General features: G+C 42.7%; 1 protein-coding gene across 6 annotated transcripts in view; it reads left to right on the forward strand.

The window, feature by feature from the left end:
• The window catches only part of TULP3 (TUB like protein 3), a 550002-nt gene that overhangs the window by 176891 nt on the left and 346045 nt on the right, over positions 1-27066 (forward strand). Inside the window, exon 1 of one of the 6 annotated variants that reach the window (XM_078673740.1) lies at positions 24466-24639. The exons of the other annotated variants lie outside the window; for them this stretch is intronic. Within the exon in view, the coding sequence (XP_078529866.1) occupies positions 24625-24639 (15 nt within the window). The 5' untranslated portion in view covers positions 24466-24624. Of the gene's footprint in view, positions 1-24465; positions 24640-27066 lie in introns of those variants that run through there. 6 annotated transcript variants of the gene reach the window in all.

Below are 27066 nucleotides of genomic sequence, written 5' to 3' on the forward strand. Positions count from 1 at the left end.
GAGAATAAAACAAATCACTTTTACCATGTGGTGGCTGTTGTCCAAGACGGATCATGCAAAAAATGAATGTGATGGGAAAAGGTTTATCTCTTGGAATGGAGTGAACGAGTCGGTAAACCTGCCACTGCAGGGGCCACCTTCTTCATAAGAAAATGCTGTAATCTGGAATGTAAGACTTTTCAAGTAACTATTAATATTAGCCTCAGATGCCACCACTACAAAACAATAAAAAGCGGACATTTAAAAAATAGGTCACATGGCTCTTCTAAGAATTAGTAGCAAAAAGAGAAAGGACTAGCGTTTAGACTGCAGAACCATATGACCCTAAACCGGATGTGATGGCCCTAACACAGAGATGAGCTGTTTCGGGCCTATACCATAAATTATTCAGAGTAAGCTGACTCACGGACTCCAGCCGCCTCAGTCCACACATGTGTTACAGGCTAACAGCAATGATTGCTGGGCAGGCTTCAGGAGAGGCTGTGAAACACACACAGCTAGCTGTAGTATTTCCAAATGCCACACCAGTATAGTGAGAGGCTCTGGGCCTGGCGCACCGCCACCTACAGAATTAACTTACATGGGCAAGTTAATAACTTAAGAGAACTGCATGTACTCTTTAGCAGATAGAAACAGTTTGTCATTGAAAACAGACTTACTGCATTTATGCTTTGCCGTCGGTTTTAGAACAGACCAGCTTCTCACGGATCACCCTGCAGCGGAGCCTCTCTTCCTGCTGCAGAGAACATCTTCTCATCAAGGCTGTCAAGAGAGTCCAACGGGTACGTGCTCTCTGATCTCTCCGGAAAGCGAAAGTCGGCGCTGTCTAAACAGATATCAACTTTTCCACTTGATACTGTCAGAGGCTAGCTTATGACGTTTCCCTGGTTCATGCGAGAGAAACTCTTGCCAACAGGTTTCCTGCCTAATGTTACTTTGGAACCTTCCGCAAACCAGCCAGCGCGGAGGCGCGCCTTCCTCAAAACTTCGCGCTTCTTGATTAAATAACTTTATTCTTTTAGAAGCACTAATGCTGCACAGTGACGGACTGCTGAATAGTAAACGTAACTTTCCTGTGTGGGCAGGCCATACCGCTGCACGCATGTACCGGGCGATGTAGTCAGGTCAGCCTCCTACGTAAGTTACGTACCACAAGCAAAAAACACCATCCAATCAGGGTAAACCAGCCTGTTACCATCAACGCAGAGCAGAACTCGCATTTGCTGCTGTACGCTGCCTGCTTTCCTTAAAGTTTAACCATACAAAATATCGGACTCTGAGAACCATGAAAGCAAGTGATACATTCAGTTTTATGTAAGCTGACTTGCGTGACAATAGTTTTGCATGCGACAATGCGGTAACCTAACTTAAAATGCGTTAGTTTACCGCAAGATGTGTGACACTTGGCAGGACTGCTCTTGATCAATAACTTAATGCCTAACAGCTAGGGCGGTCGACCTTGAATCTGGGTAACTGGGTTCGAGTCTCGGCAATGACGCTGAACATCCTGTGATTCTGGGCAAATCACTTAATCTCCCCTTGCATAACGAAAATGAATGTGTCTTCATGTAAATCAACTGGTGCTATGTAAAGCGCTCTGATACCCGATTCGGGTCAAGTTCACGCTATATAAAACTATGTAAAACTAAAAAAACTAAATCAAAAAATGCTGGATGCCACATGTTTTAAATGCTTGTAAACAATTACTGTAGTCTCTTTAATTAAATATTGAAATTAAATGTGTTATTGTTCGGATGTGACTGTCCCCTGCATGGGATATGGATGCGTACCCCTGCCCTGAGTGATGCAATTGCATGAAAAACGTATATCCTGCCTTTTTGTAGGCCCAGCTAGCATGCGAACTTGGCAAGCGCGCGAAGTCCTAGGCCTGTCCAGTGCAAAGCTAAGGTCCAGAACCTATCCGTGATGTAGTTACAACATCGGTGACTATGCCCTATCTATCACAAAGTCGGGGTTATATTGAAAAAACACAGTGTCCATTGTTTCAGCATATGGTGGTGCTACGGTGTTGCACACCGAGCCACCTTCGGTGCAAATCAGCCTCACTGTGAAAACAAAGTGCAAAGGCTATATTAACTGAAAAATAATGCACTCCAGCACACACATTCCAATAAGTCTCTTACTGATAAAGTTATGTTGAATTGATCCGTTTCAGTCTACAAGAGTCAGATTCTTCCACAGCGTTTTTACTTGAAGATACGTTTTCATACAGTGTGTGTCCAAAACAACGCAGCTGACACGTGTTTCATCCTCCTAGACTTTTTCAAGGCTGCAAGATCATGTAGCACTGATATTAAAAAAAGGTTGTTTTTCTGCTAGAATCTGTGACGATGTTCCCATCACCATTTGCACCCTGTTATTAAACACAAAGCCGTACATCCCAGTGGTATATACAAACAGAAAGGCATGGAGGATTTCCATCAGTTGTCCATATTTCATTCTAGGCATTGTGATATTCCAAAGTGAAAAAACACACACTTTGTATAAATACAAACACATATTGAATACGCTATGGTGCAGGGAATAGCAGCCATGCATGTGAGACCATGCTAGATGGTAAGTAAAAAGTGCCCTGATCAGAGCCGCCACCAAAAGTAATGATGGAATATAGAAGTAAAGCATACCTAAGAAAAAAGATCCAAACTATTTCTAGAGTCCCTTCCGGAATGATGTATGAAAGATGGTTTTCCCAATACTGGACTAACTCATAAAGTATAATCTGCAAAGATGAAACAATTTTTGTCTATGAGATTAGCGGTCACAGCGGGGGAGTGTGCATGAGATTTACCACACCTCCCAAAACTTGGGACCAGGTCCCATTGTTGAAGTTAAAGTTACGGGCACTTAACCTCAGTATGTGTAATCTTTTGGAAATCCATGGGAAATGTATTGTGTAACCTTGATAAGCCCGCTATTCAAACAGAAGAAAATTAAAGACTTAACCAGAGTATATTATTACTGCCTGAGTTCATATAAGAGGGATGCTGCTATTCTATTAAGGGTGAAATAATGTCAGTCTGTTTAAAAATAGAACTGTTACGACATGGCTAAGTATAGTAACAATAAGCAGATATAACCGCTAAAGAGCGAGTGGATCCATTACATAATAAGAGAAAAAAAGAGTATTGAGCTCAAACCCACTAATGGGATTGTGGGTCCTCTAATTCAGTGGGACAAGAAGAAGAGCGTAGACCACAGGCACACTTTTAGTTGAATATAAAAAACATGAGCATAGAACGCAAATCTTCAATAATACAATGTTGGGCCAATAGACAACAAGGCACAAAGGTAAAAAATGGGAATAAGAAGCAGCATTGTAGTAATCCACGTGGTTGAAACTCATCCGCTCTGCCGTATCCGGGTTAAGACTAACGCCGTATACACGAGGGAGTCATCTGAATCCCTGCTTACGAATACGGAAGTCAGCTTAGAACATCAACATGAAAAAGGGACCACAAAGTGACGGCCATAGTACCCATATGTGGCCACCATCTTAGAACAATCGTAAGACTCACATGGGAATGTGAAGCAACCACCGTTATGAATAAATGATCAACAAAAGCAGAAGTCAGGGTAAAAGAAGTTTATCCTGAAAAGTCAATTGAGACCATTATTCAAAAAACCATAGTGCGAGTCACGAAAAAAATGTATGTCCCTGTTCCTATACAGGAAATGGCTAGTAAGACTAACGTTGGTTGTGAACCACTTAAAGGCAGATTATGAATGAATATATGGCCATCATGTTTAAAGGTTCTGAAATATGCAAGCAATTGACTATACTGTCTTGAATGGAGCCATGAAGAAATATCATGAGTACAAAATATACATTTATGGCTAGCCCATCTACCTACCCATGGGAGTCAATAATAGATGATATGATATATTGGATCTAGTTAGCATGTTAGGATTTGTACCGAAAGAACCATGTGCGCCTTAATGGTTGTAAAGAGTGCAACCATGCACTGGCATCAGTGATCCATGTTATAAAGTAGAAAAGTGAATATGGACATTCAAGAGTTTGGTATATCACCTCATGATAACTAGGTTATTAGCATATTCACAGGTTTTAAAATCCAGAACCTGTTTGTTAGCTGTAAGGCTGTACTAAGCATGTCCTCTTTGGTAGCATGTGACTGCTGTACATATCTTGGGTTGTTGGCTTAAAGTAATGGTAGCTGCGATCCAGGTTTTAAGGATTAATAGTCCGAGGCAGACGTTTTTCTTTTCCAGAAGGCAGTGGGACATGCTTGGCACATTCATGTTCATGCTTCAATGTAACACCCAGGCTTTTGTGCTGACATTCTGGGTTCATGTTGAATGAGTTTGTAAATATTGTATCTGTGGCTTATATTTCACTGTGAAACTGTGCAGTGCTAGTATGGTTGCTGGGATCAGTGGGATCCGTTTTGAATGGCTTATGGTTTAGCATGTCGCAAGATGAAGCGTGGGTACAGCTTCCCTACACATCACACTTCTGAAGCCAAAGGATGGAGACCCAGACACTAAGGTGAGGAAGGATGGAGTATTTCCTAGCTTTTGAAGTTCTAGGACTGGAGGGGATTGCTGAATAGAGTTTTCTAAGCACTGCCATTTTCAGTATTGTAGTGGAGAAGGATGAATCGGCAGGTTATTTTGTTAAAGGGGAGGGAAGTTTCTAGGCAGACCTGCCCTTTTGTCTGGCCCTAATTTATAGTTCAGGAAGCTGATGGCAGCCAGGTGCAGAGTCTTCATTGTGCCCACGTTTTTAAAGACTACTGCTTGGAACCAGCATTATTACTAATTGCTGTTAGACCCGTGACCTTCCAGAAAGGCTGTGCAAAGAAGATCCAGAAAATGTTATTTGAAAGCGAACCAACCCAAACTGATTCTGAAATCTGTCAGTGGATATACATTCACTGCCTGGAAATGCGTATAAGTGGGATCCACACCATCCCACTGTGTTCCAGTTTCAAGTTCTTTATGACTAAGGATGTGAGTGCTAAGTGGAGTACTCGAAAAACTTCTTGGAACGAAGGTTGGTGTCTGCGTGACAGTCTGTCTCCCAAAGGTGTGGGGCCATCACTTTCTGCTGGTGGAGCTGAAAGGTTTGCCTAAAGCCAAGGAACCTGTTTGCATGCCTGCTGATAGAGTAGAGAGAAGAGGTGTATCCAGCCCTGCAGAAGAAGATGCCTTGCACTGTATGAGGTGTGTGGAGCACCTAGAAGAAAGTGAAAGTATCTAATATCAGGAGTGCAATTTCCTCATCTCGGAGATTGTAAATGTCCAGGGCACAGTACCCGACAAGCAGACGAGCTGCTCTGTACACAGAATGCAGCCGGTGAGAAGTGAAACTGCTGTCTGCAGTCCTGTGCTACTTCTAAGGACCAAATAAGTGTGCCAACAGGAACAATACAAATGTATACCCTGTGACCCGGTAACCTGGGCCTTAAAGAGACCGAGATTGCATCTCGAGTTCTGAACACCTGCTTGTCTTTAAATCCATAGTGATACCATAGTGATACCAATGTGAACATGTTTAACTCAAGATCATAAAAACTGACCTGCGATCACTTTGTGAACTCATACCTGTGATATTGTTGCCTATATCCTGTTATTCCATTGAGATAGTCCAAAACTGGGTTAGTTCCATAGGAATGATAAAGGGGACACTGTAGGTGGTGGAGCACCTAAAAAGAAACTATAGTCAGGACAGCTGAACCCTGTGTTTACCCCATTAATAATGTGTAATGTATCTTTTTTTGTGTGAAATTATAATACTTCTCTTTAGACGAGCACTAGGCTGGACAGTGGATTATTGTGAATGTTGATTGATTGATGAGTTCTGAATCTCCGATCAGCACACTAATTCCCTGAGAGGGCTGTGACTGCTCCGTCCCCTGCGAGTCCAGATTTACTTGGTCCACCAGTTTGTAGAGCCAAAGTAAGAGTAACCCCAGGACACCAGTGGCAAATAAATTCAACCGCCACTGTTTTGACCCAGTAGTCCCTGGTCTGTCCTGTGACCCCTCCCCCCCAGAACAGAACCTGACACTTAAACTCAATATTAAAGATCACCTATACCTAAAAAAACAACTTTTTATTTCACATTTGCCATAATTTCTTCCTTTTATTCAAATCTAATTCCCTCTCTATCTTTTAAGAACATCTCTTCCTTGCCCATAGGGTAACTCCTTTTTAAATACGTTGGCCAGTTAAACTTTGTCATAATATTTATTGTAATATATCTTATGCATTTTTCGCAGAGTTAATGGACACATTCCCGGTCACTGTACTACTACAATATTTCTTCCACACCTCCTAGTCGTAATGTGTCTTCATTTTTCACTTTTAAAAAATCACTTTTTTAGTTCTTGGGTTATTTTGTTAAGATGGCTATGCATTTGAGAGTTTTTCATAATCCTGTTCAAACTAGGTTCATTATAACAATGGCTTAGTGCTTAAATTATACCTGCGCACTGTGGAGACGTTAGGTGACGATAGCTATAAATGGCTACCAAGCAGAGGAACAAGATCGCTTTAGACCCTGCTAGGCTGCCTTTCTGATCTACAAACTTTGAGGGGAGGTCATTGCGATGGCAGTGAATCCGCCTCTGACATGCTGTCGGTGGCGGGTTCACAGCCATCATGAGGCCATTTTCTGTCTGCCATTTGGTGGGCCGTACCGTGGCGGTCGGAAACACCGACGGCCACGTATCCGACAGGCTCTTTCAGCCTGCTAGTGCTGCGGAGGCCCTCCGCATGTAATGCATGCAGGCGATGCCTAGCAGGCACCGCCGGTCAGTTTACGATGCTGGCTCCCCACCAGCCTTTCCATGGTGGTTCAACCGCCAGGGAATGGCTGGTGGGGATAGCCTTTGGAGGCCCGTTGCGGCCCCCCTTGTGCAGGGGCAGTTTGTTTTTTGCATAGGTGCCCCCCACTTTTCCCTGCACCATGTGGCAGGCACCATGTGGTGCCTGCCACCTAGTGCGGGGAAAAGCAAACCCTGCCTTTTCTCCATTGCGGCGGGTGCTGCAGCCAGTAGCACCTGCTGCAATGGAAAAAATGCCCTTTGTGGTTGCCGTGGTGGCAACCGTATTGTAATTGCATATGTGGGACAGCCGCCTTATGTTACGTTATGTTAATTAATTTGTATAGCGCTACTGTTACCCGGAGGTATCCTGGCGCTAGGCGGGCGGTCCCCATCCCCCGGACGATGGCGAACGGACAGAAGTCTGTCCACCATCGTAATCAGGCTCTGTGTTCTAAACAACTCCGTAAGTGAAAGCCTTCTTTCAAATATTGACCACTCACCGAAAATACAGCGTCCATTCTTACTTTACTATCTTGTAGTTTGAAGGAACATGGTCTCATCTCTACCGAAAATGTAATTACGTATTCCATTTAGTAGTCACGTAGATCACAGTGACTCAAGCTGACACTTGAAAACAAAAAGGCGTTAACATTGATTTCAGACTGTTTTTCAGACAGATGCATGTATTGTTTGAAAATGTAGTCTAAGGCACTTAACCTGTAATTCTTAACTCCTTTGGAGCCACACAATGGAGGTTAATGCCAGTGTCTGACACTACTCACGATTTCGAAACCTGGTCCCTGCTTTCTATTGACACTTACCCTTGCCCTGCCCTGACACTCTTAGTATATTCAACTTAATCGTAGACCTGGTCTTTGTAGATTACCTATGCTGTTACGTACCCACTGTTAACTGTTTGACGGATGCTTTCTCTGCTCCTTTCAAATATCATGTGTCGTAAACTTGCCATGAGCAGCTCTATGGTGTCATTGGTATCTTGTTACGTTGTTGTCTTATGATACTGTCTCCCTATTAGGTCCAAAGCTCATGAGTGGATTACTGTGTTCTCACTGGGCTGTTCTGTGTCCTTTGAGACGTTGCTTGTGCGAAATGTATGATTGATTCTTTTGCTCTTGTTTGGAATAATATATTTAGAAGAAAGAAATGTGGCAGGAAATAAAGAAAGAAGTCAGAAGCCTAACCATTGGAAATGCTGAGTCTGCTACCTCTTTGTTGTGTTAATAGGAGAACCTCTCAAGCTGTTGCTATGCATGTAAAACAGGTTACAGAAGTGGCTGGAATGACCTGTGCTGTTTTAAGAGTATGGCTCTCATTACGAGTAGGCTGCTAATTAGTTCGATATTTCTCGCACCTCAAAAAAATTCCAGTCCGCAGGGGTGGAACTTGTGAGGTGCGATAAACCTCACACGGTTACCAGTGTTTCCCCAATAACTGGGAATAACATGCAGATTTTGGTGTCTACCGCACCAAAATGTGCATGTCCCAGATTTATCATTCCGTTTTCCCTGGATAAATATTATCAGATTTAAACTGCGAAATGTCTCTGGGCATACAATTTAATGAAATTCTCAGTAACAGGAGTAACACATTGGACTCGTACTTAAAACAGAAACAAAGCACCAGCACTAACCCTTGTACAAAACAACAATCCAAGAAAACTCTAACCCATCCTCTCCGTTCCTTCCAACACATCTCACACAATTAATTTATGGACCTGGCCAAGGCAAGCAGGCCTTGCGGCAGCCCTTCTGGCCCTGTCCACCACAAGCTTTCAAGACAATTCTTTTAACAACTGCTGCTGCCACTCCAGTAAGAAGAATCATCACTGATTCCTTAACTACCTGAATATTTCCAGAAGAACTCCAAAAGTCACACATACGGCCTTTACTGAAGAAAACAAATTTGAACCCGCTGAACCCTGACAACTACAGAGCCATTACAAATTAACCTTTCCTGGGCAAACTAATAGAAAGAGCAGTGTTTGCCCAGATGTCACAATTCATTGAAGAGAATAACATACTTTCAGACTTCCAAACAGCATTCCATCCAGGAAGGGGCACTGAATCTGCCCTCCTTGCCATCTGGGTTGACCTGAAGAATAAAGTAGACGGCAACGAGGTTACTGCACTACTCCTCTTGGACCTCTCGGCTGCTGTTGACCAGTTTGACCATAACACTCTGAAGCAAAGACTCTGTGAAGCCGGCAAAGGGAACTGCTTTAGACTGGATCGCGTCCTACCTTCGAAACAGAACTAATGTCATCCATACCCCACCTTTTTCGTCCAAACCATACTCCACAAAAGCAGGGGTCCCTCAAGGCTCTGTCATCTTGCCCATGCTTTTCAACATCTATATGAAGTCATTACCGGAACTGATCAATCAATTTCACCTCATGTGCTATAACTATGCAGATGCCACTCAAATACTCCTTCAACTGGAAAGCACCAAAAACCCCAAAAGCCCCAAAGACATTGGAAATACCAATTTTCAGTTGTCTCAGAGCCGTGGATCAGTGGATAACTTGAATGCTTCCAAAACAGAAATACTCACGTGTGGTGATTGAAAACATTATAACCCGCTTGCCGCCTGGCCTGATGAACTGGGATCACCGCCTAAAGTATCGAAGGAAGTAAGAAATCTCGGAATGACCATGGACTCCAAGGTGTCGATGAATGCCCAAGTGGACAAACTAGAAAGATCGAGCTGTCACTATAAAAACGCTGTGACAAATTGTCCCTCATTTGGGATTGCCACACAAAGTCCAAGCTACCATCTTCCTTGTTCTGTCCAAACTCGCTTATGCCAATAGCCTCTAACACGAATCACCTTTAACTACCATGAAAAGACTACAACGGATTCAGAACTCGGCTGCCAGACTACTCTTGCATATCAAACCGCAAGACCACATCTCACCTGCCCTGAAAGCCCTTCATTGGTTACCGGCGGCCAGAAGATCCACGTTCAAGCTACTTTGTATCACCCACAAAGCAATACATGGAATGGGACTGTTCTTCACCAGGAATAAAATCACCAAACATATTCAACAAAGGAACCTCCGCTCTAAAGGGGCATCTCATTCCAAAATCCCAAGATGCAAGAAAAAAACATGGGTGGCACATCCTTCTCTGTTTAAGCAGCCAAACTATGGAACTCTTTACCCCCCCAACATAAGATCCACCGACAACCACCTTATCTTCAGAAAACTACTCAAGAATTGGCTCTTCCCCACATAAGCACCACACACAAACAGGAATTTACAGCACATCCCTCTGTTTATAAGAATTTATTTTCACTATAGATATGTACCTATCTTTGTGTATTGTTTTGTATAAACATGTAGAATAATTATGTTAAAAAATATAATAATCTTTGGTCTACATGTACTTGCTTCCAATGTGCATCTATGTACCTCCAATTACTTGAATCTGTGGGTCTTTTACTGTTCTTCTGAAAAGGCATATCCAATGCACTACCCTATTTCTCATCCTATACCTCTATCAATATCTTTAATATACATATACTTACCTCCTTTGTGCATCTATATACTTTCAACGTACTTATGGATCTAAATATTTATCATTTTCTTCTAATTTGGCATTTCCAACGCACTACCCTATTTCTCAGCCTATACATCTATCAATAAATATTCTACATCCACTCTCGCATTTATCCCAAACCCCATACCACTTCTATGATCCCCAAAATAACCCTTTCTAGACTCTCTCCTACTCTACCCCTCCTTGCATCATCTGACATCTCTTTTACTATACCGATTATCCAAAACAAACCTTTCTAAACTCTTCCCTCTGACTCTTCCCCTCCAAATAGCCTTTTTGTCTTCTCCACAAGCCTCCTCCTACTGCTGACCTAAAAAAAAAATCCTTCAATTGTCTATCCCTCAACTATCCTTTTCAATCAAAATAACAGACTAAAGTTCACCTCTCAAATTCCATATTCCACTACTAATTCACCAATTCTTTATGGGTTCCAGTGTAGCGTGCTACTCGCCAATAAAGCGTTACATCACCCCATCAGGGTTACAAGCGCTATATAAATGCAAACCTTTTTTCCCTTTTCTACCCCTCCCCTTCTGAATCCAAATAAATGACCAACATATCCACCACTCAAAATAATTTCATGTTTCACCAAACTAATTCAACACTAATCCTTATGGATTCTAGAGTAGCATGCTACCCGCCCAAAAAGCGCTTTAAAACCCCATCAGGGGTAGCAAGCGCTATATAAATACAAACCTCTTTCCCTCTTATATCCCACCACCTACCCTTCTCTATCCAAATGACTGAATAACATATCCACCACTCAAATTACTTCATATTTCACTAAACAAATTTTCAACACTAATCCTTTGTGGGTTCCGGAGTAGCATGCTACTCACCAGAAAAGCACTTCAACACCCATCAGGGGTAACTGGTGCTATATGAATGCAAGCCTTTCTTTCCCTCTATCCCTCCGCTATCCTTCTCACTCCAAATAACTAATATCCACCACTCAAATTACTTTAATATTTCACCATATTAATTCACCACTAATCCTTTATGGGTTTCCGGAGTAGCGTGCTTCAACACCCCATCAGGGGTAACCAGCGCTATATAAATGCAAACCTTTTTTCCTCTTCTATCCTTCTGCTATCCCTCCAAATCCAAATAACTGACTAACCTATCCACCTCTTAAAATGTACTTGCATGTTTCACTATACTAATTCAACACTAATCCTCTATGGGTCCCGGAGTGGCGTGCTTCTCGCCGAAAAGACGCTTCGACGCCTCATCAGGGGTAGTAAGCACTATACAAATGCAATTACAATACATTACAATACAACACCACACATATCGCAATTCAATGCTCAACTTCTGATGAGGGCTTACAGTGTATGCCTTTTAGTTTATCTATTAGAATTAACACATGTACACGAGCCTCTTCAGAGCATCGTATTACACTTTTCATTGATATTATAAACTGTGGCTTTCTGGTTGAAAAGAATGGATACTGCGCTTCCTCTACAGGAAAGTCCATGTCCAGTGTGACAATGACGTTGGAGGTCAGCATCAGGACTGAAGGCAATGTGGCAGTCATTTTTAGGATAGTCAATTTGTTGCTCACACACAAAGGATAGACCAATTCTGCCATTTTTATTATATTGCCCTGCGAGGGTCTAGCTAGGGGTGTAGCTTGGTCAGTAAGATTGTAGATGGAGGGGGTGGGGGTGTGGTGGGGAGAGAAACAAAATATTTTGTAAAATTCACATTTTAGGGCTTCCAGAACAGAGATGAAGGTGGGTGTTTTTTGTCAGTGAGTGTATTCAAAAATCCCAGGTGAAATCAGACAGACACCTCACCATACTGGATTGAAAGCACCTGTACCCAACTATTCATGTGAACATACATTTATTGGGGGGGGGGTGTAACACCGTAAAACACCCCCTAAAGCTACGCCCCTAGGTTCGGCATGCTTTGCAGGACAGTACTGTGCTTGAAAATAAATCTCCACTCTCAGTGATGGAAACAATACTTTCTGCTTGTAGGGAAGAAAGAGCTTTCCTAGTATGTACTTGCTACTGACAGGTTAGAGAAATAAATATATATATATATATATATATTATTACTCCGCACTCCCCCAGCTCCAGGAAGAACAACACGGACACCTTACTCGGTTTGCAGTATATTTAATCGGACTGCACAGCAACGCGTTTCACCTTTCGGCTTGGTCACACTCTTTGCAGTTCAATGATATATTGACTTTGATGGTATTTCTTTGACTATTATCCTTTTATTTTGGAAAACTTTTACATTTTAGATAAGCTGTATCAAATACCTGCACTACTTAAATGTATAAAAATGCATTGATATATGTTTATTGTGTGAGGTCTCTATTGACTAGGTCAAAATGGCGAAATCACATTTTGTTTACTGACACTAGGGTGTAGTCCGTCTTCTTTGTTCACTTAATGACGTATATTTAAATGTGTGCATTTGTTTTGCTTCTGTAGCGTGACCAAGCCGAAAGGTGAAACGCGTTGCTGTGCAGTCCGATTAAATATACTGCAAACCGAGTAAGGTGTCCGTGTTGTTCTTCCTGGAGCTGGGGGAGTGCGGAGTAATAGTACACAGGGCTACCGGTGCCCTGAACACGGACCGCCCCGCTAGACGACTTCCTTCCATACCGGGGCTTGCGGCTTTTCATATATATATATATATATATATATCTCTATCGCCATCTCCATCTCTCCTTTCCTCCTTTCCTCCTTTCCTCCTTTCCTCCTTTCCTCCTTTATTTCTTTATTTCTTTCTTCTTTCCTTCCTTTCCTTCCTTACCTCCAAGCATTCCCCAGAGAGTTCTAATATAGAAATAGATGCTTGGATAACAGATCAAAAGGTAAGGCCCTTATTGATGGCATGCCTCAGGAATAAGATGTACGGAATTCATAGCATTGCCCAAGTGCAGACTGCCAGAAATCAATAAACTATGTAATTTAATTGTACTGTTTTATGTACATGTTTACTAGAACGTGACTCTTTAAAGGCACATGTCTGCAGTTTTCTGATCTGATAAATGACTAAAAAGAAAGTATGAGATTTCCTGAATACATCCAACATGTATGTAGCCTCAAGCTGTCCCAGCTACGCTGTTTCATATTCACCAGATCGGAAAATGAAGTTTTAGAATCCAGAAAACTATGTTATAGTTTCCTTGTTTAAAAATGAATGTTTTGTTTCCTTGGATCAATGCTTAGAAGTGATTTCATTTTTCACCTTTCATCCTACTTTTTAGTTCACCCTCTTGCACTGCTATTTGGTCTTAGTGCAGCACTTTGGGCCTTTGCAAAGGCATTGGCCTTGGTGGTGAACTTTCGGCTATAGCATATGCTTTGTTACCCAGTATAGGTGAGACTCCTCCTGGTTCATACATCTTTAATTCTGATCTTGGAATGTTGTGACATGCTCTTGTCCTCTTGATGGAATGGTGACTCCTCCTGCCCCGTCTGCAGCTTGAGGTCATCATCTAGTCGTCAGGGTGTGGGTGGTGGGCACATGCCAGGGAACTTCCCATCCGTGCTTAATGGGCCGAGTCATGTATATCTCTGAAAATCAAACCGGTTTGAACTGACGATAATTATTTTTGCCTAGAAGTATTTCCACCGCATCAGGAAATGGGGGGCAGGACTAAGGGGATACTCTGTCCACTCAATTTTGCTGGCTTGTGGTCGTTGTTCCTGCTGTCTTCCTACATTGAAGATCTTGAAAATTCTCTGCCCATCACATTATTGAGAAATCCTTCAGGAAGTCCTCTTCCCCGTTTGTTAAGGCCCAGAAGTGACCTCATAGAAGCTTTTGCGACCCACCTGAACTCCAGATGCGTTAATTTCATTTTTTGAATGGGCAGGTGGCCTGACTTGTTGGGGAATTCTTGATTCTGGACTGGATTGGATGTTTGTGTATGCTTTACCCCGAGCTGAGTTCAGAAGCTCAGGGAAAGCCCTAGTTATTCACTGATCCTCAGTGCTCTGGCTTGGCTTCACCAACTTTTGGTAGTTAGATATATTCCACCTGCAGAAAGAGACATTCTCCTTTCACAGAGCAGAGCTGTCTTGTTCACGAAGGGAGGATGAGTGATGGATTCCTCCCATCACTCACCTTTTATGGTCACTAAGTAGTTAACAAATCACAGAGGAGGGGCTCTGGGATTTTTGGATAGGTCCAGCATGCATGCCCTAACTTAGTATCTTTATCTTCACTAAGTAGTTAACCCTGTAAATATCTAAGCCTATTCTTTGTACCCGCTCTTATACTGATAGCTCCTTTGAAGTCATCCACTAGAGCCCAGAGTAAAAACAAATGGTTGTGGTTCTGTCCCTGGGTGTTAGTGAAGAACATGAATCTGTTTACATCCACAGTTGAGGAGGTTGTCTTTTGCACCACACTGGTGCCATAGCAATCGGCACTGCTTTTATTTCTGAATAGCTGTGAAACTGGAACTCTGACATCCAGACAAGGAGCGTATTGTATGCTATTCCAGCCAATTTAGTATCTCTACAAGCAACACATGCACAGAAGCTGTTTATTTGTAAAGCATAGATAGTCACTTGAGTGTATAATGGCGGTAGGACAGTCTTGCCAGAAATGAAAAAGAAAAACAGGGAAAGATAAGTTGCTGTTTAGCTTTTTTCAATAGAACAGAATTGGAAGTCTGTCGGAGGTCAACAAGAAGGGTATTTCAAAGTTGAGATTACAGAAATTGAATGATCTTCTGCCACATAGCTCTGTGTTGTAACATTGAATCTTATGTAGAAATAGAAAACCCATGGAGATCTAGCAGGGACATAAGGGAACAATAAATATAATGCCAACTTGAATCCAATATGATAGTAAGCCTTTTGCCCAAGCTACTTAGCCTTGGAATGAATATGCTCTTTGACAGGGAGACCTGGACATACTTTATGAGGAGAAGAAACCTGGTCAATTTTGCAAAGCCTAAGTAACAACTGCATCACCATGCTCTGGATTCTGTTTAGCTTATTAGCGTGTACCTTTTGAGAGCAAGCGATAAGAGTGCATTGCAGTATTCTAAATGCGACAGGATCAGGGAGTCCTCCACAGTGGCAAGTTTCTATTATGAAGAAAATATAGTATCTTTTTCAGAATGCGAAGTAGACAGAAACAAAAACATTACAACATATGGATAATTGTATTTAAATGACCACTCATGGTTGAATCACAGACATCATTTTAGCTGCTGGATCAAAAGGTCCCCCAGAGGGGCAGGTCATAGTTTACTTGACCAGACTGTGTGATTACCATCAATTATCAAAATATCTGGCTTACTGCTGTTTAGTCTTAGGAATTTGGAGGTCATCCAGCCATTAACAGTGGATAAGCAGTCCCTAATGAGCATGGTAAAATCAGAGGATGAATTTCTAAAACCTAATGAGAACTTTTATATCGAAGTTGTGGGGAACCTGGAAGCTACATTTCCTAACCAAATCCAAAAGATTCTGTCAATAGTTGCTAAGCAAAATTAGTGAGAGAAACGAATCCTGGGCAAGTCTGGAGCATATGGATGTTGCTTTCAATCGGGTGGGTCACTACCTGGGAGCAACCAGAATGTTTTCATGACATCTGGTCTCTGGAAAATGTGTGTGGGACTTATTTCCTTTCATCTTTTTAGTCAGCTTGTACATGGAAACACAGCAGGTCTCTATTTGGGAAAGTGTACGGGTATGTATGTTATAGGCATTTATTTGGTTGAGCATAATTCACTTAAAAAATCTACTCTGATGTGTTCGGAGATATTCCTGCCACTCCCCTTAATGTATCAATAAATTGTGGACTGAATTTTATTTAAAATACAAGGGCCTTTTTCAAGGTCTGGAGAATAAAATAATACTCATGCTTGTGTCTTTGGTTCATACTGCACTTGTTGTATTATTGGCAAACAGTTCAGTTACAGTTGTGAAAGTAAGTGGTGTGCAATGTTTTTTTTCTTTTTGTGAATTGTAGTTTGTGAGTGTTGAGATGGGTAGTCTTCGGCTTGACTCTGGAGAGCCTGCTCCCCTGCCCTAAATTGATCTCCTGACAAGTCACTGGAAAGTTACTGTAGGTTTTCTTGATTTCTAACTCTGTGAACAGCACTATCACATGTCCACTGAGAGTCTCCTTGTGTACATGGATTGAGACCCTAAAGCTTGGCTCTGAGGTCAAGGGGCATGCATAGTGCACTCTTCTTTTACGGAGAGTGACTACTGCCCTCTTACCCAGGCTGTGTTAGACTGATGGTGTTGACAGCATGAGTCTATCCTCGGGCTACCTGTACCTCTTTGGAGAGTTTTCCTACCAGCTCCCTCCTGGTAAGTATGTGCAGTCTCCCTTTACTGAATTCTTTTTGCCTCTCATTTCTGGGGTGTGAGTTTTGAGAACCAGTGGGTTCACTGGGTGAAGATGGTAAGCCATTGTTTTTAATGTAAGCCTAACTGGTATCCGTTCTGTGGAACATTCCACCTACCCCATACCCTTCCCTATTCCTTGTTGAAACTTGATGGGTTCAGGTATGCAGTAGCTCTTACCTGTGTTCATCTCAGACTCCCTCTGGAGGGATGACCTTGCCCTTTCTGCTCGGTGAAGGTTAGGGCCTCCTGCTGTGGGGTTAATTACAATTTCTCTCTGTGGGATAGCCCAGGCAGGAATGAAGAGACTAGGAAGGAAGGCAGCAGGTGCTCCACACACACTGATCATGCAGTGAACATGCTGGATATCTGACCTTGGAATTGGTGGGGCACCTGGGATTCAAACGTAGCAGACCCCCTGATTGGATCAGCCTGTCCATCACAAATTGATAAGACTCTCCTTCTCGACCAGTTGTATGTTCAACTATGTAATTGTTTTTTGACCAGGCACCCACCAGGTCATGGAGAAAGCAGACAGCCAGCAGTGGAATACAGTTATTGTATTGCTATTCCCCCTGCCAGACCAGGGAACAGGCTCTAGACTTGAGAAATGTCTCTGTCACGGATTAACTATGAAAGGAATTTGTCAGTCTGACAGAAGGAGCTGGGCTTTAGCTCCTCAAGTGGCATCCCATCAGATACAGAGCTTACCATTGAGACTTGTGCAAGTGGTTGGCACTTTTAAACGCCAGGAGACGCCAGGCTCTTGCTCAGGATAAGGAAACTTGCTGCACGTCAACATTGAGGGATACGAGGGAAGGTCCATATTGTTATTGAAAGTGCCCTTGGCCCCTCCCCTGTGCTATGCAAGCCTATGATTGCTTCCATTTAACATGCACTGAAACTGTATTGAGAGAAGACTGAGCCGTTATGTTTTGGTCCATTACCAGTCACTAGTTCACCAATTTGGTGTCCAACTACATTAGGAGACCCCTCCTCCCCATGCTAGTAGCTGTAGCAAAAAACCTTGCTGTCTGTATCGGTAAAGGCCTTTAATATGTATAAACAAATAAATATGTTCTCATCTTGCTGTTTCCTGTACCCAAGAATGTTATATAAAATATTTCCATTGTTACAAAAAAAACACAAACAAAAAGGCTGTCCAGGCTACCATCTTATCTAGCTTGGACTACTGCAATGCACTATATTCATGGCAACCGATAAAAGCTGAAACCAGTTAGCAGAGTGCCTAAAGCTGGGCTGTATAGCTCTTATAGGATGCAAACCGTTCGGACTCAGCCATGCCAGTACTCAGTACTTTGCATTGGTTGCCAGTTAATATGAGGATGCTGTTCAAAACTCCCTGTATGGTTCATTGTGCCTTCTATAAAATAGGTCCTGAAATCCTATCGGAAACATTTCAGTGCTACCTCCTTGCAGACGCTTAGTTGTTGAATGCTCTTCTTTCAACAGTCCTTCAAATTAATTTTGCCTGGAAGGGTGTCGGAGATCGTTTTCATTGCTGGCCTATAAATTATGGTATTCTTCCCTTCTATTTGAGGGTTGAAGCTAATCACCTATGGTTTCATAAAGATTTGATGGCATGGTTGTTTCAGTAAATGTTATCGCTTTTTCAGCTGCCCAGTGCCAGGATTCCTTTGTCAAGGTAACCTTCACACTCTATAAATGTATCTCCTCATCACCTGTAACTGAGGAAGAGTGCTCTGTTGAAGAATTTACAGTTTGAACTCTTGGTCTATGCCCCCAAGACATACATAGTTTCCAGCGTTATCCTTGCTTGTCCCACGTTAGTAGCTAGCAGCACTGCCTCCATAGGGGCCCTACCCTTAGAAACTTTAGACTGTGACCAGTGGGCTCTGTTTTAAGGCTCCCACCCCATTTTGTGTCATCAGAGGGTATCCAGTTGGAGTGACTCCCTGACTTACCATTAGTTTCTATAGCTTGTCTAGTGGCTATGGGATTAGTGTGACTCCAGTAACTGTGCTAAGACCCCTAACACCACCAGAGCAATGTTCTCTTCAAGGAAGGGTTGCTACTTCTTTTACTTTGGGCAGCTGGGCAGTCGGTGGACCAGGAACAATGTACTTCCTATCAACTGCTTGAGCCAAATTACTGCAGTGCAAGTATTGATACTGTTGCTGCAGCTTTGAAGAGTAGCCCTGTGCAACTTGGTCTGTATAGCGCAATTTTAGATGTTTTTATAGTGCTTAGGTTCTATTCGCTATATATTTGTTTATGGTCAGAGCTCAAGTGTCTTATAGACTTCTCTTTTCTTTATGTATCTTAGATTTATGTGTAGTATTTTTTGTAGTTTTTTAAATTACTTTTCTTTTATAAAAGAATCCACTGATTGGGAATTATTCTTATCAGCTCGGATTATGTTGTAAACTGTATTCTGAATGTATAAGCCACCTCCCCTCTTTGAGTAAGCTTTGGACTGCTCTGTATCACTACCCTGAGAGTCAAGTGCTGGAAGGGTGTACTTGGTTATGCAGTTTGGCGTCCATTAGTACTGTGGTCCCAGCACACCAGTGGTGGTCAACTGCAATTTATGCAACTGGAGCCCAGTAATATCAGACTGACCTGGTGCCCCAAGAAACCAGTCATGACCGCGAGATATGCTAACGTGAGTTAGGTAGTCTCTGAAGCCGGTGTTTTTGTGCATCCTGGCCATTTAGCGACTGGCACAGTTTTTCAATTAAGCCATTGTGTTAACACTAACATTTACTGAAGCTAGGGTTTACATTAGCGCACCATTTCGCCAAATAGGAGTCTAATATTGCCTTACATACCAGTGTTGCTTCAGAAACTTTGATTGATTGGCAAAATCAGTGTTTGCATGTACTGAATGCTAAACCATGCATCCTAAAATAAGCAAGACTGAAAGATGTCCTAGCATTCGTAACAGAGAGTTTCAATTGGACTCGGACGCGAGGATTATGCATTCTTACTTCACTTTGTTCCAGTACAGCAGCCATGTAATGTGTAAGTATGAACTACCTTTTCCATGAAACGACGAGAAAGGAACAAAGAAATAGACGGCCATTACCAAAAGTGCCATTCTTATGATAGTGCTTTTTTTGTTCTCAGGCTCCCTCTTTATTACGTGGGCCAGGACTTCTCCACTCCACTGGTTATTCCTGCTTGGATTTTTCAGACCCTAAGAAAGATGGACAACAATAACTCAAAATAGTATTGATAAGAGTGTGTAAATTAAACATTGTTAATTGCGTCCGTTGTTAACCATTTTAATTTCTAAAAGAGCAAACAACAATACAGGGATATCATCTACTAGGTAGTAGACAACAATAAAAATCCATAATTAAACATTGCATACTTGCTCGTAATCCACCTGTCATTGTATATGTGTAATATGGGTGGCACATGACTCTCTGAACCTAGGGAGGATTGATCCTCGCCTCCGAGTCTTTGATAGAATTGAAACGTTCTGTTACGGATACTAGGTAATCTTTCATTCGATGTCCGGACTGGACGCAAGGATTATGGTAGTTGAAAGCTTATTGACCACCAGGGTTGCCATGTCGGTGATTGGTTTGAAATAAAAACGCTTAAATGTGGAATCAGAGAACCAATCAGCCACATTCAGAATGTCCTCCAGCCATGCTGCAAGGGCAAAGGCTTTTAGAGGCAATGGCACCCCTAGCAGAGTGTGCCCCAATTTTAGAAATATTTATAGCGGCCTCTTGCATGACCCATCTGACCCATCTCGCAATAGTGTGGGAAGACACTGCGTAAAATGACTTGTGGATTGAAATGAGGAGTTGTTGCTCACCTGGGGAAGGAATTTAGAGGTCATGTCTTAAAGCCTTAAACACACCTCAATATGCACAGTTTGAGATGTTCATCAAAAACAGGATATGAGATTAACTTTGAATTACGTTAAATTCTTCTGGAAACCTGGAAGGAAATCCCATGTAAGTTAAAAACTCTACCTGTAATGTCAAGTGCTCTGACATCTGCCACCTGTCTGCAGGATATAACATAGAGCAATGTTGCCAATGAACCAGACAATTCCTTCCTGAAGAGGTATTTGTTACTCTTCCATGATAAAAAGAGGTTACAACCATTTTTTGCGTCCCAAAGACTTGAATACCGGAGTTCAGGAGGAAGAGACCAGCATATACCCCACATCAACTTCCAACCCCAAGGGTGTTTTCCAACTGGAACCCCTTCTGTAAGGGGATGCCCTTCAGAGATCGCTGATCTGAAGATATTTACCAATATGAAGTCTAGCCCGTCCGAGGCTAAAGAGGATAGAAAATTCAAGTTCTGGATAATATCGGACCACATCCCTCCAGATACGCCAACCCATCCATATTTTCCAGGCATATTTATACCGTTTATTAGTCCCCTCCCCTCCGCTCTAGATATGAGGCATTGAGCATCTTGCAAAAGTCCTGGGACTTTCCACCTTTCCCTGAAATCCTCCAACCCATGAGAGACAATTATCTGTTTAGGACCAGATGACTGGTATACCTTTGCAGATTCAGAAGAAGAGTTGGAAACTAGGGAAGAATCATTGGAGAATCCCAAGAAAGTTCCATCAGAACCAGATACCACACTTGAGATCTTCAATTCGGTGTTATTACCACCAATTCCGCTTTTTGTCTTCTTACGTGTATGGACAAGCTTGTGATCATTGAGAAGAGCAGAAATGCATGTCCCATTTCCGGGCTCCAGTCCTGCAGGAACACATCCTTCGCTTATACAAGCTGAAGAATCTTGTCATCTGGCAATCGAGGTTGGATGCAAAAAGGTCTGTCGTGAAGGGGCCCCATCTCTTCTCTATCTCCTGAAAGACAGATGAAGTTTCGAATGATTTGCATCCTGCAAGCATCTGGATTTCCAGTTTACTACTCTTTTGGCCTTGCCCGGCAAATGTTCTCCAATAACCAAGATACTGTGATCCACCAAGGTGCGGTGAAAAGGCCAAAAGGCAGAATGTTGAACTTGGATGTTCGATTGTCCCACATGAACTGAAGGGATCTGAGGTGCGCTGGCAAAATGGGGATGATGATGTACGCTTCTGATTGTTTGGCTTCTCTAGCCATGTCTAAGATTTTAGTGAGGGGCCCATGTACTTAAAAGTTTATCTTGGCAGGACCACCACAAACGGTTGATACCTTTTTTGGGATCTCGAATATACTAGTCCAGGAAGGTAGCTTCTTTGCTCTCCAGTAAGGGTTGAGGACATTCGGACCTCAGGTGTCCCCTGGTTTCCTTTTCCAGTGGCTTCCAGAATCTTGCGGCGACATTGGTCATGACTGTTTCGGCCTGGGTCCACTCTGAGGAGCGGGGATGTTTGAGATCGTCCGGGTCTAACATGTCAGATCTGTCTACTCCGAGAGGCGTGTTGTTACGGTCTGTTGAGAGGCACCATAGCAGAGAAGTGTCTGGGTCTCCATTTGTTTCCCCGTGGGAATTGTCCGCTTCCACATTATCAGAATGGTGTACCTCATTTGAAAAAACCATTCCCTCGTCAGCGGCCTTATCCGCCATGGTAGGAAACTTGGGGTTAGAGGTAGAAGAGGGTTTAGACTGGGAGAGAAACGCTTGATTTAGGCGATCAAATGCATTGGCTTCTACACCTTGTACATGTTTGCTTTAGCTCCCTGCTTCGTAAGGGGATTAGTCTATTTGTGGACGTAAGAGGAGCAGAGATTTTGTAGGACCTGTGAAAGGGTCAAGCAAATATGAAGGATCGGGGTAGCGATAATTCTGTTGCAGCAGATTGTTCTCCAGGGGAGCTATAGCGGAGGCCACAGCTTGTTGAATGAACTTGCCCACATCGCAAAATTCATCATCCAGAGGGATGTAGAGAGTAGCGTTATGATCCTCCAAGAAATCAGCTTCTGATCTCTGAATGGTAAGTTGCAGGGGTAATGTAGATGTAGCAAGTACAATCTTTTGGTTGCTGAGAGCAGCAGTATTGAAGAGCCAAGGGCTCAAATATGGGTCAAAGCTCAAGGACATAGTTCCATGGTGATCCATTAGCATAGGCGAGGATCTAACATTTTTATTAAGGACCAACGGGCCAACATTTAATTTTCTGCTCATTCGCTAGAAATGAGCTGCTCATTCGCTAGAAATGAGCTATCCGATGAACTATCCGATCCATCATGCTTCTCCGATCCATCTTTCCTCTCCTTAGGTGTTGACTTTGAGCGGCCTTTTTGTGCAGTCGGTGTTCAGAACTTCATGAGCAAGGTATTTAGCTGGCCATGATAGTGTCCCCTGGATTCCAAACATAGTCTTACCTTAGTGTCTAATTTTGGGGACTTTAAACACCGTGTACTTCTTGTAAGGTAAGCATTCTTGTAAGGTAAGCATTTTGGTCAGCTCCCTCTCCGGACATTAGGACTGTAGGCGTGACAGGAGACGGTTGCAGGCTTTCAAGTAATCTTGAAGAGTGAAAACAATTGCAAGTATTAATAGAATAAACTTCTATTCGCACGTCATGTTTGCAAACGATTTAAAACATCCTGAAGGAACAGAAACCCCATTTCATAGTAATCTAGCAGGGAGCAAGGATCCCATGCTATAATTGGTCAACAGGACTACAGCGCTATATTTAAAAATAAACCATTATTGTAGGTTTTCCAAAAGCTTGATACATGAACTGTTCTGCTCGCACCGAGACATCCACGTGGCAGGTGTTTTATAGAGGTAAGAGTGACATCTCTAAATAACATTTGAGGTGGTAGTCATAGTGTGCCCCGCGTCATGCTGCTACTGACGTCAAGAGCCTTAAATGCGTTGTTTTCACCTTTCTGCCCAAAAGTCATTAAGATCCGAGGTATATGTCTCTTGCCTAACAACCAAGATAGATTCTGAATGTAGCCGGCTATTGAGGATGACGTACACACGAGGACTAAAATTACTGGGTTGCGCATTTTTTTTCCACAGCGGACCACTCTCATCAAGGGTTTTTCTCTCGTTCTGTATCTATGACAACACTCTTCTCAAATTAAGGTTGTTTGTGTCCTAGTTTTCTTTCAATTCCATCGTTTTTAAAATGATTCAGCTTCATTTTTTCTATGGTTTTTTTTTTTTTTTTTTTTTTGCTAAAGTAATTACATTTCCCTCGACCCTCCCTCCTCTGCTCCTACTTCCCACCGCTGTCAATAGTTGCAGCATTTCGTAGTGCGGAGATGTTTTGACATCCAGTGCACTGGGCACTTGTTATTCAACTGTAGATAAAAGAAACCGAGACGAATAGCCAATTTCCGAGTACCTGATGTCATAGATTAGGAAGCAGTAACTAGCGAGGAGATGGGGAATTCAGAATTCAGACAAAGTGCCTGAGCGCCAAAAAAATTATAATACATCTGAAACAACCGGAAGTGCTAGAATACCTGTAGCTGGAGAGGAGAGCGCATTTTTATATGACTGATTGCCTGTTGGCAAACTGAATTGTGAAAGTATGAGACGCCCACTGACTGCATCGTATATAAAGAGGCAATGCGCAGTTAGTCTGTTTTAGTCAGTCAGCCAGCCAGTTGCTATTGTATACTCATCAGCTATTCAATTTGACGTAGTTGCGTTTTACTTGAAAAGAGTTCTTTGTACCCCCTCGATTTTTTTCCACTGCTCCCTCCTCCCCGTTGGTGCTCCCCCCCAACCCCGGTGGTACAGTCCAGCTTGTGTTATCTGAATGCTCCAGTCTTGGAGATGTGTCACTTGGCAGTCCTTGTCCTCGGTGGGCGCTTGTCTCTGCAAAAGTCCACCGTTTCCTGTGTGGAGACTTGACGGCATGATGGCAGTGCCCTTGAATTGAAGGAGAGGCGTGGCCATTCGAAAGCCTCATCCGTGCATTGTGTCCGTACCCGCAGCGGAGCTCTCCCAGGGACCATGTCCGTGGAAAAGGTGAGTCACTTTTACTCTTCATCTTTGGGTAGGAGGAATTCACATTTGGAAAGGAGATTAGGTGCCGCACGACTGCTTCAGTGTCGGAATAATTTTCTTCGCAGCATGTTGTCTTCTAAAATTATGTTGACTGCAGCTTTTAATTACTTGTCGTTTCTAAGAATGTTAGCCTGCTTTTTGAGTTGGCCGACCGTTTTTTTTTTTCCAAAGTCATCAGTGCAGACAAGAGATAAATTAGCATCGACTCTTCAATCGAAAAGGCTGCCGTTTTTCAAGATTTCACAACTGATTTAGATTAACAATATGTATTAGTGCTATTGATTTACGTTCATGTCGATCTTAAATCTAAAATGAATTGAGGTGGGAGGTAGTTTTATCTCAGCCTGTTTTTCTGCAGGTAAAAACTCCCCTTTGTTTCACTGTGGAGAGTTTCAGATGCCTTGTGGTGTCGAGCCTACGTATTTATCCGGTTTACCTGGTTAGGTACCCATGGGTTTTGTTCCAATCTTATTCATAGTAAGCATTGACACTATTTTGGCACGGTTTTATATATAGGACAGATTTCCCTTACAACGAATTCAAATAGGGGAGAACTCTTCCAATAGGATTTCATTTCAAAACTTTATTTCGATTTACATAAAATCACAAAAGTTAAAACAACATATGCATAAAAAGAAAAATAGTTAAACAACTCATTATAGTTATCAGAAGACAGAACAGTCAATAATAACATTTGTTTCCTTTCGAGCACCGTGTATATTCATTATAAAATTGTTAATAAATATATATAAAATCATTAAAACAGATCCATAACAAGTGGCCTGAGATTGGGGCTCTGCATTTACAGTGAAGGAGTCTTATCTGTGCAGGGTAATACATAATACATGTTTAAAAATATCAAGGAAGCCTATCGGGGGTAGGCTGATGCCTCTGCCTCCTCTCTTTCTAGCGAAGCACCCATACCCAGCCTAGAAACTTTGCTACTGCAACCACAACCGGTTCAGCCACTGATGTTTTGAGGATTCTAAAAGCCTCGAGGCTGGACCTAGTACCCAAATTGGTTCATGTGGGTTTCAACCATCTAGATCTGGGTTTTCTATAAGCGGGACAGACGAAAAAGATATGACCTAATGTTTCCGACATGTCCAGACAAAATGGGCAGTTGCTGGATTGTGAGTTACCCCACTTAGATGTAAAAACATTAGTGGGGAGTGTTCCCACCCTGAACTGATGGAATAACTTCATATCGCGGGTTGATGAAATTATATTCCAGAAACCCCTCATAGTTTGGTTCCTGCTTAAAGTCTAGGAAAACACTGGACAGAGAAGAGCTAGGGGAAACCACAATGCGCTTCATATTGACCATAGACCAATAGGCAGCCTTAAACTCTATTTTGGATGGAAATAACATTTCAGCTGGGGAAGTCCACTAGTGGCTCAACCCCATATCTGAAAGTATATTTTTGACACTCCTGAACCACACCAGTTTCCTATTTACATCCAAATCCCTGACTTCCACCAAACCCAGGGGATAGTGTGTGAGTTGTGGGGTCACCCAAAGTCTCCTCCAATAGGCAACCAACCTGTAGTGTGCCACATCCCTAATTGAATGGCACCCTAGATCCAGAAACAGGGGTACTAAAGGGGTAGATTGGGGGAGACCAATTATAGATCGTAGGAATTTGTTCTGAGCCGTAACTAGACAGTCCAAATTCGCATATCCCCACAACTCAGCCCCATAAAGTAATGAGGCACTGATTTTAGAGTTGTAGAGCTGGAGCGCAGGTGCTATGGGTTTTGTGTAAGACTGACTATGCTCCTTCAACAAAACCCCCGTAAGTTGGGCATGCCTAACAGCATGGCAATCTATCTGTGGCTTCCAGCTTAACCTTCTGTCTATTAAAACGCCCAGGTAAGAAAAAGTCTCAGTTTGTTCCGGGATTCCCTCGTTCATTCGGACGACACCGGTGGCCTTTGGGGAGTTTGTCAGGACCATGTACTTTGTTTAGTCGACATTGACAACAAGATCATGGTCCAGACAAAACTCCTCAAATCTGGACAGGGCACACTGGAGGCCCAGTCTGGTTTTTAGAAAGAATTAGGGTGTCCGCAAACATCAGTAGTGGGATCCTGATCCCCGCTAAATTTGGAGCATCAGTAGGGAAATCCTCAAAATATTGCACAGCCCCGTTAATGTATATTGAAAAGAGAGTGGGAGCAAGGACACACCCTTGTCTCACCCCCTTCTCAACTGGAAATTTTTGTGTGGTGTTTCCCCTTGCATCCCATCTTACCCGGGCAAAGTTATCAGTATATAATTTCACAACAAAGGCCAGCAGGTCTGACGGCATACCTAGCCTTTTCAGTGTACACCACAGCTTATTGTGCGGGACCAAGTCAAAAGCTGACTTGAGGTCCACGAAAGCA

This window comes from Lissotriton helveticus, chromosome 1_1 (assembly GCF_964261635.1).
Source record: "Lissotriton helveticus chromosome 1_1, aLisHel1.1, whole genome shotgun sequence".
In the NCBI taxonomy this organism is placed as follows: domain Eukaryota; kingdom Metazoa; phylum Chordata; class Amphibia; order Caudata; family Salamandridae; genus Lissotriton; species Lissotriton helveticus.